General features: G+C 42.2%; 1 protein-coding gene across 2 annotated transcripts in view; it reads left to right on the forward strand.

Annotated features, from left to right (window-relative positions):
- The first annotated feature begins 224 nt into the window (after positions 1-224).
- ZNF516 (zinc finger protein 516) overlaps positions 225-15,022 on the forward strand; it is a 59,001-nt gene continuing 44,203 nt past the window's right edge. For both annotated transcript variants that reach the window (XM_059485826.1, XM_059485816.1), the window contains exon 1: positions 225-2,137. In XM_059485826.1, the coding sequence (XP_059341809.1) occupies positions 241-2,137 (1,897 nt within the window). In that variant the 5' untranslated portion in view covers positions 225-240. The remainder of the gene's footprint in view (positions 2,138-15,022) is intronic.

The raw sequence follows: 15,022 nt of genomic DNA on the forward strand, positions 1-15,022 counted from the left end.
GTCATATGGTGCGCTTCTGAGTGCCGAGTGAGTGGTGGAAGCTGTTGAATTCAAAGCATGAACAGGTTTGAATATATTTAAGAATCTGTACATTTGTGTGATTTTGTTCTTGTTTCAGGTGATCTGTGCCTTGTGCTTACAAAGCACACAGAAATAAATTGGTGCTGTGGACTCTGTGGAGCGGCTGAAGGAAGCGTTACCCCGAGGATGAAGCAGTAGAGCCCCTCTCTGCAGAACCGTATGATTGAGAACGCGTTCCAGCCCTGCTCTGCTGCCGGACATGCTTCTGTCCTCCTGCCCCGCTTACCCCCTGCTGCAGTGATACAGATGGATCGTGGCAGAGAGGCAGAAATGGAGTTACGGAGATCCTCCAGCCCTGGCAAGCTAAGCAAGAACGACGTGGATGCTGACAAGACCATGTGCCACAGCTGCTGCATCTGCGGTAAAAGTTTCCCTTTTCAGAGCTCCCTGTCGCAGCACATGAGGAAGCACACAGGTGAGAAGCCCTACAAATGCCCTTACTGTGATCACAGAGCTTCCCAAAAGGGCAACCTGAAGATTCACATCCGCAGTCACAGGACAGGCACTTTAAGTCAGGGGCATGAGGCAGAGATGGGAGAGGCACAGCTGGGGGAGATGGGCGTTTCTGAGGGCCTTGGCGGGTGCACCAGCCCCACTAAAAGTACGTCTGCCTGCAACAAGATCTTGAACGGTACCACTCAGGTCGATAGCAGTAAGATCTTGTTGAGAAGCAGCAAGAAGGAGGTCACAGAGATGGCACCAGCTGAGGAGGATGACAAGCTGACCTCTTACCAGTGCACCTTCTGCAAAAACAAATTCGAAAGGAAGAAGGACCTGGAGCAGCACCTGCACCAAGTCCACAAACCATTCAAGTGCAGGCTGTGCAGCTACATGACCCTGAGGGAGGAGACGCTGTTAAACCACATAGAGAAAGACCATATAACAGCTCAGGTCCCCAATGGGGAGACCTACACCGAGAACTGCAAGAGCGAGCTGAATGTGGGCGAGTTCCCATGCGAAGTCTGTGGTCAGACCTTTAGTCAAACCTGGTTCCTGAAAGCTCACATGAAAAAGCATAGGGGGTCATTTGATCATGGGTGCCATATTTGTGGCAGGAGATTCAAGGAGCCCTGGTTTCTCAAAAACCACATGAAGTCGCATGGCCCCAGGTCTGGGAGCAAAAACAAACCAAAAAATGATTTGGAGCTGATTGCCACTATCAATGATGTGATACAAGAGGAGACAATTGTGACCGGCCTGTCTCTGTATGAAGTTTGCACCAAGTGTGGAAATCTGTTTACAAATATGGAAAGCCTGAAAGTGCATAATGCTGTTCACTACCGTGTGCAGCCGGGCAGCACCGGGGATAAAGCTGAGGGCTTGACTGATGGGAGCCTGAGCTCCTCGGTAACCAAGCAGTTTTTCTTGCAGTGTCTCAATCTACGGCCATCTGTAGGGCTGGATAGAGTTACGAGAGGACAGCCTGGGAAAAGAGTAGCTGAGCTGGATCCGGTCAGTAGCTACCAAGCTTGGCAGCTGGCCACCAAAGGAAAAGTAGTAGAGCCCTCAGAGTATGTGAAGTATGTGGGATGGGATGAGGCCCTGGCAGATGCAGACGTGACTTACGACAAGGATAAGAGGGAGTATATCCTTGTCAACCAGGAGAAGCGCAAGCGAGACCAGGACTCACCCAGCAACCCCAAGAAGAAGAGCTGCACCGGTGGGCGCCTGGAGAAAGCCAGCAGTGTCCCAGCGGGGGAGAGCTGCCCGCCTGCCCTCGGGGATCTGGACTATCGCCCTGCCTCGCGGCAGAGCCGCCGGGGCACCCAGAACAAGTCCACGGAGTGCTTTGAGTGCGGGAAGATCTTCCGCACCTACCACCAAATGGTGCTGCACTCGCGGGTGCACCGCAAGGAGCGCAGGAGCTGCAGCGAGGGCGGGACGGCCGCCCAGCCCGACCGCTACGGCTCCAGCAGCGAGGAAGGGGACTCGGGCTCCATCAGCGGGCCCAGCACCCCCGGCTCAGCATCCGCCCCAGAGGACTCAGCCACCTCTGGCTTGGGAGAGGAGGGCGCTGAGGAGAGCTCGGAGGAGGGAGCGGCCAATCCCTTGCTAGGTAAGACCGCTCCCAGCTTTGCCCCAGTAATTGTTGCTGGTCCCTGTGTCTGTCTCCTGGTCTGGGACACAGCGATGACCACAGGGAGAAACAGGTGAAAGCATGTGAGAGGTCTTAGAGACCCTGTGTGCGCTGCATGTCTCAGTGCGGCAGCTCCTCTCTGGTGCAGGTAATAAAAGCGAGATGATGTTTTTGTAATGTGCCGGTGAGCTTGTATTTTGATGAAGGGCACCTGAGAAGTATTTTATTTGCCTACAGCAACACTGTAGGATATTCAGGATAGCCCCCTGGATGTCCTGGGGGCTGCTTTTCCACAATTCATGTGTGTTCTGTTCTGCCTGTAGTGTGCAGGTGTAGCCCGCGTAGTGTAGCCCCAAAGCACATAAACTTGTTAAAATGCCAGCGTGACAGGAGTGTCTCTCCTTTTCTCCGCTTCACTTCCCAAATTGTGTTTATAACTCCAAAGGCTATAATTAATCTCTCTGGATTAAAGCGGTCCTTTGAGCCCAATGCTACTAAATAGAACAAATTATTCTCCAAATAGCAGCAAAGTAAATATTTAAAAGAACACCATTAAGCACTTTCGTATCTTTTTTTTTTTTAATCCTTTATTTTTGTTGTTCACCATGCTTTGTTTATAATACCCTTTTAGAAATGTGAGATTAACCATTCTTTCCTTACTAGCCCTTCTGCTGGTTTTTGTTTGTTTTCTGTTTGGTGAACAAAAATGGTTTCTTCTCATCTTCATTCCTTTTGTTGTGAAGAACATAGTTATCTATAGAGTTAAACTCATTTTCAAGACCATCGTGGATGAAGTAATCAGCAGTATTGTGGAAGAGAGTGGGTTTATTCAATTACCTTGCTCTTTCAGGATATTATATAATGTTTCCTTTTCTCCTGGCTTCAGACCCCACAGCAACAGAGAGACATTTACCAGAATTGTGAATTGTTACACACTTTTCATAATTTTTTGAAGCAATGGTGAATATATTCAAATTAATCCAAGAACATCAATTTTTGTTTTTGTTTTTTCACCTTTTCATAAAAAAACCTCTCCAGAAAGTCTAGTGACAAGCTAGATTCCTACAGATTCTTAAATATTTGCAGTATGATTACTTGCAAGTTTAAAAGACTCAGAATTTGGCTTTCCTATGTGCTGTTGGATTCTTGAACTCTTCTATTTGGGTACATGCCTACTTTGTGTGCAAGTCCATCCACTGCCACCTGAGGTACTTGGGTTCAGCTGACACAAGGTGTGGTGCTAAAACTGCAGCTTTGTCTAGAGTTAAATGGGGCTGCCATGTTGCACCAGTGAAATGTACAGTGCTGCAATCAGAACTGCTGGGATGGAAAACCATTTCTCTGGACATGGGCTAAAAATACTGCAACACCTCTTTGTATGATGTTCAAAGAGGAAAACTGTTCTTATATGTTCTCTGTATTTTATTTCTAACAAGAGGAGTTTTCTCATATCTTTGCCTGTTTTGCTTCTTGCCTCAGCTCAGGCTTTGAGCCCTTGCTGCAGGACTGAAAGGGGAGAGCTAGTCACATAGCACTTTGCTCTCATAGGAATTAAAGTTACTGGCTTAACTGATGCCAGCAACTGGAAACTCACTTCCTTGGGTATCAAATTGATCTTTGTTTGCTTTAACTGTAAAGAAGCAGCAAACTGATGGGTCTGAATAAAGGCACATTTTGGAAAAGGGATATATTTGCAATGATGGGCTGGGAGGGTGGCTGCTGCATTTTATATTTGCTAATATCACAGCTGAAGAGCTAATCAAGTATTTAATTGGCTAATGAGAAATGTTTCAGTGCAAGAGAAATGCTGCCTATTACTAGAGGTTATTTAACTCAAATCACTGTCTCAGTGAAGGGAACGTTTTTTTTACAAGTGATAACGTTTTTTAATTTGAAAGAAAGTTTAAGGTTTTTTTGCTTATTTGTTTTGTTATGAATAAAAGGAGTTTTCATAGGCAAATGTTCAGGACTAAAGTTTCCCAATTTTATCATTTTGGTATGGAGGTTTATTAGCACTGCCCTGGTATTGTGTTCTAAGGAACTGTAGTCCTTCTGTCCAGCAAGCTGTAAGATTAATTTTATTCTTTTGCAGATTCTGCTGTAACTCAAGATGGTTTTCTTACCCTCCCCTATGAACAATGACTTAAGGTGTATGGAATATAGGCCAGATTCTGCCCTGATGTATGTACCTGCAAAAATGAGGTGTTCTGGTGTGGCCTTGAAGCACGTTTTGTCCTAGAACTGCTGTAGTTTGCTATCCTTTGCTGCAGCTTTTTTTAGTTACTCTTCCAGGTGAAGATTTTCCATCAGGAATAGAGCTCCAGCCCCATGGACAGGCTTTCTCCCCAGTGGAGGCTGACAAGCAGGGCTCTCAGTTCGTGCTCCTGAAATTATTTCTGCAGCATTATTTTTACTCGGGCTGTAATCAGGAAAATCTTGTGCTACTCAGAAGGTTTTACCATATCTGTCTTTTTGGTTTTTTTTTTTTTTTTTTTTTTTTTAAACTTTCCTATCTTTACTCTCTGTTTCCCCCTTTCATGCATTACTATGTTATCCTGTGTCAGAAAAGGGCCTTGGGACTGCCAAGTATAGAATGCTGTGGCCTTGACTCAGCTGAAAGTATTTCTTTGTGCATTTAATTCTTAATAATCTGAGGAGTGCTGTTGACGCACGGGGTCTTGCAGCAGGGAAGCTGGTGGGGCACCTCTGTGGTCACTTAGGGCTGAGGGTGGCAGGAGCAGGGATTATTGACAGGGCTCACTGGGAGAAGAGCAAAAATTGGGCTTGAGAGGCTCCAGGGCAGGCACTCCTTTTAACAGGAATTTGCCCCTGCTGCCTTTGTTGAGTAACATCATGATTCCTCAGGCACTGGGGTGTAGTGTTGCAAACCCAGTTTATCAGCTGCTGGGCTGACTACAAAGTGTGCTTTATCTGGTTGGAGGGAGGGTAACTGAGTTTTGTAGGGTTACACATAGTGTACTGTGTGATACCTGTCATGCAGAGATCACACGTGAAGTCTTTGTGTGACAGCCATGTGGGAAGAGGTGGCTCAGAGCGCTTTTGTTTCCTTGAGACCAGACTTTGGATGTTTTTGAGGTATTCCTGCCCCAGATGATTCTTCATTTTTATTTATCGTTCAAGCCACTTACAAAACTGTACCTGAATGTTTGCTGAGTTGCATCCAAAGCTGTGTGAACCATCTGTAGATTGTTGCTCCCCTCTTTCCCAAATTGAGGTTTTTGGCTGGGTCTTTTTAATGATTTTCATTTTCCCTGAGAAGAGCCCCAGAGATATGACTGAGAGAGTAGTGAGGGATTATATATGTGTTGATAAAAGTGAAAGGAAAACACTGTTTTTATAATCTTTCATCTTCTCACCTAAAATGTAGTTTTAGATATATGAAAGTAATTTAGTAGTTAGTGTTTTTAAGGCATTGAGCCCCTTCATTGCCATGGTGGTTTTAGCAGCAAAGGTGTTTGGGTTTGTTACATTGGGCTATATGTCAGTCCTGAAATGAAGAAGGAAGAAGAATTTTTGCAGCTGTGACTGCTGTTGGCTGGTGGAAAGATGAGTAAAAGAAGTGAAAATAATTTAAATACCTCTTGGTTCTTGGCAAGCATGGAGTAAAAGCACAGACCTGAGGTAGCCCAGCCAGTGAGGAAGTGCCATACAGGTGGTGCTTCTTCTGGTATGTCATTGTCAGTCTGGGCTGGAAGTAAATGTTAAAATTTATCTAGGAGGGGAAAACAAAGAAAATAAAAGAAAAGAAGAAAAGAGAAGGACTGTTATATAGGAACAAAGGAGAGGAATGATGCTTCTAGAGTGGCCATGTCAAGGAAGGACATCAGGGAAAGGAGAGGATGTATCACCTTGGAATGCTGCTTCCAGTAAAAACCATCCTGTGTATTCTATTTCCTTTATCTCCTGCCTCTGCTCTCCCTTCTCTTTGTCTTTTTTTTCCCTTCTGTTGGACTGCTCTGATTTTTTGAAGTGTTTTAAGGAGAGACTGATTCACCTGTATTGCGCACATGGCTGCGAGTGAGGGCTGTTGTGCTGGGCCCCGTATCAATGCTGCTTTCAGCCCGAGGAGCTCGTGACCTGACTGAGGTGGGCACAGGACTCTGCAGAATGTGAAAAAACTCAAACAGTGAATAAAAAACAGCGGTGTGTGGCTGTGCTTGGTTTACATCAGGCATCACTGGCGGGACCTGCTTAGAACATGAGCACCGTGGAGGAGTGGGATGAGATGGGAGTAAGGTGCAGGTGGAGAGAAAGGAGAATGGGGAAAGGTGGAGAGAAGCACGACTTTGGTGAAGAGAGCTGAGCCGGTGATGAGGTTTCAGGAGAACTGAGGGGCTCAAGAGAGGTGTGCAGTAGCATTGGAGTTTAGACCCTCCAAGGCAGTGCCAGCATTGATGGCTTGCACTGAAGCTCTAAAGGCTTATGATGTGCTGTGCTCAGGTGGGTCACTCCATGAGGATTTCCATGTGAAGACCAGGTCTGGACCTCTTTGTGTTTGTTACATTTCAAAAACTCTTAGAAGACCATGGCCAGAGACTGATGTAGTATCTTTTTTTTTAGTAAACTGAAGAGACAGCTGCCTATGAATTGCTTACAGGTTATACAGTCTTGGGGATGTAACACATACCATTTATCCCAGGCCTGTTACATGAAAATCCTATATATAAACTGGAATGCTTGAATAGAAACATAACATTGGCAAGTTCTGAGAAAGAACTATAGGAGAGATTTATGAAGCATAAATTTGGACTTTGTTTTGCTCACATATGAATTATAACAAGTCCAGGAGCTGGAAGTTTATTGAAAAATGCATCTTTTCAGAAATCTTTTCATGTAAAATAATTCAAAAGTAAAAGTTGTTTAGAGTTGCTTTAATGTTTTAGTAAAGCAGCAAGGCTGTAATTTTTGTGAGGAAAGCAACAATAAGAATAAAGCAGCTAAGCAAATGAAATTAGAAAAATAAAAATGTATAGTAATTCCAGAGAACAGAGCTAGTTCTAGTAAATGTTTTCTGTTGCTAGCACGAGTGTATGGAACAGCTGCCAGTATCCAGTACCAGGACTTCATTGTTCTTACATGAAAAAGTGTTTCTTTGTGTGCAAGGGGAGGTCTCTCCACTATGTAAAAATCAAACATTTTTATTACATATCTTGATTAATTGCACTTCAGATGCTTCTCATGCCAGACTCTCAGTGTAAATCCCACAGTATCGTGCTGCTAAGGGCAGTGCTCTTGGGGCTTTTTACACCAAATGAGATCTTGTTCTATATGTACAGTCTTAAGTATGTTTAAGTTATTTAACATATTTAGTTTGCTGAAGGAGCATATAACAAACTGGAAAATGTTTCAGTGCTGGACAATTGGTAGCTATTGCCCCAGGCTTCCAAGAAATAAGGCAGTTTCAAGGAGGAACAGTGTCTCAGAACTGTGAAGATAACAGTCTTATGCTGTGATTCACCAGTTAATTTGGGCATTGCTGAGGGGTGCTTGTTGGAATATAAAACCCTTTCAGCTTTACAACTCAAACTAGTTGTTGGGATTCTTAATTCCAGTGAGATCAATGAAACTCTGGGACTTGGAATTACAAGCAAATTGATGCTTCAAATTATAGAGGAAGTTGGGCAGAAGCAAAAACCTATGCCAGCAGTAAGAGATCCATTAGATGTTGGTTGGGGCTTAGCAGAGTTCAGCTGTTCCTTAAAGCAGATTTGGACTAGATCCATTACCTAGTTTGTTACCTAGTTTGAACACATCTAATAATACCGTTTAGAAATTTCTCTTTCCTATCTGCCTTGTTGTAATGCAAGTCCAATGTAATGGACTGTAGTGATAGTCCAGTCATGATGCTTGTTAGCAAAGTCGTGTGCAGTGTGGTACTTTCTCATGATCTGAGGTTTCTCTGCAAAACACTGCGGTTTGAACCATCATTTTTGACCAGTACAGGTCATATCTCCTCTGTGTATCACCACAGCAGCACTTGTTGCTTTTTCCTCCTCTTTGGACTCTTGTACTCTCCTCCAGACTGCAGATGGTATCTCCTGTGTGAGTATACACATTCCTGTGGTGTTGCCCTCAGCAGTATTTTTTTATTCTATTTGTCTTTGACTGTGGGTTGATCTTAATGGGAATACCTGCCAAGGAAAGAGAACAAAATAGAAATTATGCTGATTGTCCCAAGAAAATGGATAGCAAGAAAAATTCTGACAGCTAGGATCAATGCAGTGTGTACTGAGAGGAGAGGAGGAGAGAAAAGCCATGGGACATCTAGGAAGTGGTTGAAACCTCTCTTGCCAGGTGCACCTCACACACATGAAGTTGCTTGCTCATTCTGTATTTTAGGCTGATGGTGAGAGCTATGCTCCAACAAATCCATGCAGGAAGTGTTTGGTTGGAATAGGGCAGCAATGTTTGGCATAAAGCAGTCTGTACCCTTTAATGCTGTCCATTAACCTGACACCATACTGACTAAGGAACATGCAAAGATTGCCCTGTAGGAATCTTAGGTAAATTCCACTGTGTTCCTAATGACCACACTTTGCTCTGCATTACCAGGCCTGTTTTACCCAGTCCTATGTAATGTGGATGGCCAGCAAGGGTGTTAAACAGCAATTCAAGTTCCTCTTGAAATGGGGCATGGTGATGAGGAACAGAAAACCCACAGTCAGCTCAAGTCAGAACTAAGGATTGTTGGCTGAGCTTGGGATACTTCAGTAGACTGATGGCTTGTCGTGACAGAGATTGCCTTTATTGCTTCTCAGAGACAATTTCTTATGCAGTGTTTTGAAGTTATTAGACCAGCTGTAGCACTACTTTTATTCCTTGTAAACATTTCTGTGAGGGTGTTAAGTGCTGAAGAACTTCGTGCATGTCAAAGATACTTCTGCTGTATTTAGCTTTAATTGTTAGTGTTCCTTTTTGCAGGTTACCATATGCAATTCCAAGTGACACAGTGAGATACAAGTATTATTTAGGCAGTTTATTGTAGCTGTGCTTCTGTGATATAAGCAAAAACACAGCTCAGCTTGGAAGAAAAATTGTATAAGCTGCTAAGAGGGAGATAGGTTTACCCAACCTTTATTTTATCTCTTAGGAAGCACGGAAATGTGGTTTCTTAAAGGTAGGTCATAGTAGGATAAGCTTTGCCCTGAAGCTTATAGAAAATGCCCAAGATTATTTCTTCATGCTACTACTTTCACAGTTTTTAGAAATGCTGTCCCAAGAGCTGCCTCAAAGGATTGCTTATGTCTCTGTTTATTCCTTCCTGAGCTGTCGGTCACCATTCCACACTTACCATAGAGTAGCATTAAAAAAATATTTCCAAGGGTGTGGAAAGGTATTGGCCATCTTGGTTTCAGTCTGTGCATTCAAAAATACTCCTTTATGTTTAAGTCAGTTGCACAGGGATTCCAGTGTTGATACTGGGCTTTTAGCTCTTCTTCAGTAACTGTGATAAATGTCTCCATATAGGGATGTGCACTTGGAAATCCTGCTGCACAGAACCTCAGTTTTAACAAATCCCTCACTTCTTGACACCTGCTCTGACCTTGCTGCCTTGTAAACGTCAGTTTAGCATCTCTGGTAACTCTTTGTACTGGATGTTTCTATTACATCAAACTGTAGTGTGTGAGATACTGCTTTGTGACATTTACAGTCAAAAGATCACATTGTGTAGTGCTTTTATTTTCAGCAGAGGCAGTTTCTGGTCAGTGAGTAAGGACTGCCATCCCCCAGCTAGTAAAACAAGATTCAGATGATGAAAATTGTGATGGTTTTAATCTGATTCCCAAATACTTTGGTAGCTCCATGACTGTGCTTAGTGGGACTCTGCTGATCTGTAAATGACTGCTAACGAGGGGCTTGTATAAATGTCTTTAATGTTAAATCTTTTTGTGGTTCTTAACGTTATGGTTCACAGTTTGCCCTCCATCCAGAGTCAGATTTTCTTTTTTAGTGCATTAAGTTTGGCAGTAGGTACTCTCAGTGGATGGGATGGGCTGAATTCTGCAGGAGCTGAAATGCTGGGGAGTCCCAGGGCTGCACAGGATATAAAAGTAATGTGTGGTTGGGCCTAGCCTTGGTAGATAATTTGTTTTCTGCAGGTGTGTTTTACAAATACAAGTTTTACTAGGTCTCACTTGACTTCACTTTATTACTTTCTAACCCAGTAGTCTCGTTGAGGCACTGGATTACTTTACTGTGAAAAGGCCTGACTGTGGTACCAGTTGTACCAGTAAAAGTCAAGAGCAACTTTGCTGCAGTTAAGGGAACCCTTTGTGATGGGAGCATTGATAGCTTTTCTTATTCTCAGTTTTCTTTTCATTGCCTCCAAGATTTATCATCAGCAAGCCTGTAGTTTTTAGGGATATGAAAAGCATATAGTGAATTTTATTGAAACTGTGGAGGAAAGCATTGAGTTTAGTGTTATAATTTTCAGTGCCTTGGACCTTGAAGGAGACTTTTGGATCCTTGTACTTGGTGTGTGATTGCTACAGTCCCATATCTTCTAAGTGACAGGTAGGCATTATTTTCAGTGCCATGAATGGATTTGTAAATGTGTAGGGAACTTACTTTCATGGTGAATTTTTCTTGTTTATAGACAGCATGGATTTGGACTGGAAAATTGCAGAATACTTTGGCCCTGATACAGCAATAGTTATAACTGCGGGCTTGATTTTAAGCACAGAGCAGTGAGGTTGGAATCATTGTAAACTGCTTTGTTGAACCACTTGGCACCTAATGGCCTGAGATTAGAGAAGAATAGGGAAATCTTTCTTTTCTCTAATCAATGCCAGTGTAAATTGCATATCCTGAAATGCACCGTAGCATGCAAACTTCCCAGGGTATAAGTCTAGGGGAGGAGCAAGTCTCAGAATTGTCTTTTGTGGATACTCTGTTGATGGCTTGGTTATGCTCTAGCTATGCTGAGGGCAAAAATCCAACCCTTCATCCTTTTAAAGTAGGATCTCTATTGAGAAAGTGTCCATGTGAAAGGCAAAAGTACTCGCTCAAGTGATGATTATTGTGACTTTGATAGGGGTGCTTACTTAACATGGAATTAGAGCACTGAGATACTCATCCTTGTACAGGACCCAGGAGGAAAGATTTGCCCTCCTGCTTTCAGAAATTTGTTTTCCAGGTTAGTAATCTCAAACCTCAGTTATTACTTCATTATCTCTGTTACTTCAAATAACTAAAAAGGAAATAGCCATTAAAATTATTGTTTCTGTCACATCACAAGTATAAAGCTAAAAAGTTTAGTTTTATTTGGGAGCAAGAAGTTAGGATTTACTCCAAGTCAGATCTCTTTTTTTTTTTTTTTTTTTTTTTAATACAGGATGCAAAATCACAGATTTTATTTATTTATTTAAAGACTAAATTTAGGGTTAGCTTGCAATGTAAGGCACTCCCAAACCTTGTGTTTCTTTGAGATAACAAATTCATCAGGCAGTTGAAGGCATCAGCTACACCTAACAGCACTTCAGAGGTGTGTGTTATCTTAGGATAGCATATGTCTTGTGATGTCTTACTGCTTAAATAGCATTTGAGGCAAGCTGTTGTCAGCAAAACCTAAATATTTGTGGGGGGGAGAAAAAAGCATAACCACAAGGGAAATATATGGGTTCTTTGGGAAGTGTGAACCTCAGGTCTAAAGGGCTAAAGGGCTTTTTTCTTTTTTTTTTTTTTTTCTCTTCCCTCTATCCTGTGAAACATTTTCTGGGTGTTTTGACAGCAGAGATCTTTCACCAGTGTCATGGTAGTGAAGGACTGAATGCAATGACTCAGGATGATAATGGAGTATAAAAGACTTCATCTCTTCCTGTGCCTGCTGTACCCCAAGGTAGTGGAGCAGATGCTGTGTTTCCTTGTTGCCTTTTGCATGTTTTGGTAGGTGTGTAGCACTACTGAACCAAGGGTCTGATCAGTTTTTTGTGATTTAGCCTTTATTCAGTAGGTAGTAAAGCCTTTTTTTTTTTGCTAGATAAGGAAGCAAACAGATCTGTCTCTTCCCTTAAAAGAGAATTCAGGAAGTACAGCTTACACTGCACATGGAACATATTAATCCTAAACCCCTTATAATACTTTGCAGAAGTTTCTTGTCCTTGCACATATCTGTATCCACATGCACAGCAATTTCCCAGAAATGTCTTAACCTTAAGTACTGTTGATGCCTGGAGAAGGCTTAAAAAGTACCCAAACACAGAATGACAAGTAAAGTTGTAACAGGAAAAAATTAATCTTTACTTGGATTGTTCTGGGACAACAAAATGGGTACGCATAAGTGAGAATCACTTACTTGCTACTGTAATGCTAAATATATTATACAAGGAATGTTATTTTTGTGGAAGTAGGGAGTGTTGTACTTTTTTTAGTTTATTGCACACAGACATGACACATTAGTTACAATTCAAACATAATAATATAATTTTGCAAGTTATTAGGATTATTTATCTTAGGTGTTATCAATATGCAAATGTCTAATAGTAAGGCTTATATTGGAACTGAAATGCTATTAATTCATAATGAAGTTTTTATGTGCCAAGAAGAATTTTCTGCTATACTGACATTTCTTGGTCAATTATATTAGAGCAAGATTGTGTTTAAAAAAAAAATGTATCTTAGCATATATTCAGTAAGTTGAAATACTGACTTCACTCAACCAGGGCATCATGGAAAGTACTCTTCATGAAGTATTTACTCAAATTCCAGTTCTGCAACTTTCTTTGAGGCCTATAAAAGCCAAAAGGAAAGAAACCTGATGCCTAGGGAAGAAAGAAAGGTTGGAAAGGGCCAAAACCATAATGTAATTAAGAAATCCATCAAGCAGAAAAAGGTTTGAGAAAGACACAAAATTCTGAAGGTGTATGGGTTTATGTAACAAGTATAGATAAATAGATCTACATGGTAAAGGTATGATGTGTTACTATTAGAGCTGCATCCAGATGATGTAAACAGCTTCTTCTGGAAGCTCATTGATAGTTCCAAGCAGGCCTCTGTTGCTGACAGCTCTCCTGAGATCCCTGTTGTTGTGGGGAGTGAGAGCCATGCTAAAGCACAAGCCAGAAATGTGGTTTTCTGCAGTAACTGCCCTGTCTGTGAATTTGCTTTCTGACATGCACATGTTTGATCTGATGCATGATATCAAGGTTATCTCATGTCATATACACTGTAGGATTACCAATCCGTATTTCTTCTGTTGAGGGTCCCAACTGGGAGCCAAAGTGCCATTTTATGATGTATCCCGGTGTTGCTGTGGGCAAACCAGGCACTCAGGCTGGTGCTGCCAAGAGCTGGGTGATGGATGGGACCTGGCTGGGGATATTTTCCTTTGTATTTTCCTCTGATGTGTTTGTGACCTGGAGGAAGTGATAGAGAAGTTTGTATTGAAGGGTCTGGATTTCAGGCGCTTGTCAGCTGCAAACCATAGGCAGTTCATGTAGGAGTGGGGAGCCTGAGGAGCAGCCTTGGAAAAGAGCTGAATCAATGGCACAAGGAAGTAAGCTGGAGGTACAAGCATGCTGTGTTTGCATAAATGGTGTCACAGTGCTGGCTTCCTAGTGGGAGGAGGTCCATAAGGATAGCCAAGGCCTGGAGCAGCGTGTGCCAGGGAGGTTGGCACGCTGTGGGAGCTCATCCTGTGTGGGCACAGCTGGCATTTGGGAACAGAGTATTGTTTGAAGGAAGGAAATGAGTGACCATGGAGAAAAAGTGGAGCATCAAAGAGGGAGGTGTCGTAACTCAGTGTCATCCTGCTCATGTTTGGAGTGAATTGGGGAAGGAGGACACACAGTGCTACAAGCCCGCAAAATCAGTCCCAGCACCTGAAGGTGTGCACAGCAGCAGAGCAGGTGAAAGAAAAACAGATAAAAGTTTCTTTCAGGTCCTGAAAACAATGGAAATGGAAAAGGGAAGAAGTGATAGGGAAACCTACAATGAGGGATTCCATTTTGATATGTTGCATCTTAGTGTTTCACCTGGCAAATCATAAGGATAATGATGTTCCCTTGCACTTATTCATCTGGGTGCTTGAGTGGCAGCAGATAATTGTTATATTTGGAGAAAAACTTAGAAAGAAAACATTTGTACCTCTATATCTATTTCACTTTCCTGCTGTGTGGGGAAAAGGATTAAAAGTATTTTTATCAAAAATGTTATGGAATGAAAGATTCAAAATGATGAAGTGCTGGACTATGAAAACATGATTACTTAAAACTGGTGTGACCAGACCTCTTAGCTTAAATGTAGCATGTCATTTCAAAGGCACTAAAGCCAGATGGATAACTTGCCCCAGATGTTTAGATTCAGTGGAGCAGTCGCACGTGGTGTTTTGAACAAAGTTGCCTATATCCTCATAATGGTATTTTGTGAATAATACTGTAATTTCAGACACCTTTCTTTGTCTGTATTCTTTACATTAATAAATTGGCACCCATAGCAAGCGCACTGTTTGTCAAACTAGCTTCAAAATCTTAATGTGTTGCTTTCTTGTTACAGTGACTTGAAATACTTGCTTTGTTTCTTTAATGAAATTAACAGCTTGTTGAGAGCTAAGGTTGCATGTTGGATTCATAATCAGTTTTGTTTATGCAGAATATTTTATTTTCTGTCTTTCTTTCAATTTGGGGGGCATTTATATATTAACAGAATTTCCATTAACTTCTGCTGTTTATTCTTTACCCTTAAGCTACAGCCCTTTGTTGTAGCATCACAGTGTTGACCCTGGAACCAATTAGTGTGCATAACATTCAGAGGATGATGAGGCTTACTGTGCAGCTATTGTTTTCCGGTAGTCCTGGTGTACCTAATTCTTGCAGTGCAGTAGGATAACTCTGTTTAAAAACTTTG

Source organism: Ammospiza nelsoni, chromosome 1, assembly GCF_027579445.1.
Source record: "Ammospiza nelsoni isolate bAmmNel1 chromosome 1, bAmmNel1.pri, whole genome shotgun sequence".
NCBI classification, from domain to species: Eukaryota; Metazoa; Chordata; class Aves; order Passeriformes; family Passerellidae; genus Ammospiza; species Ammospiza nelsoni.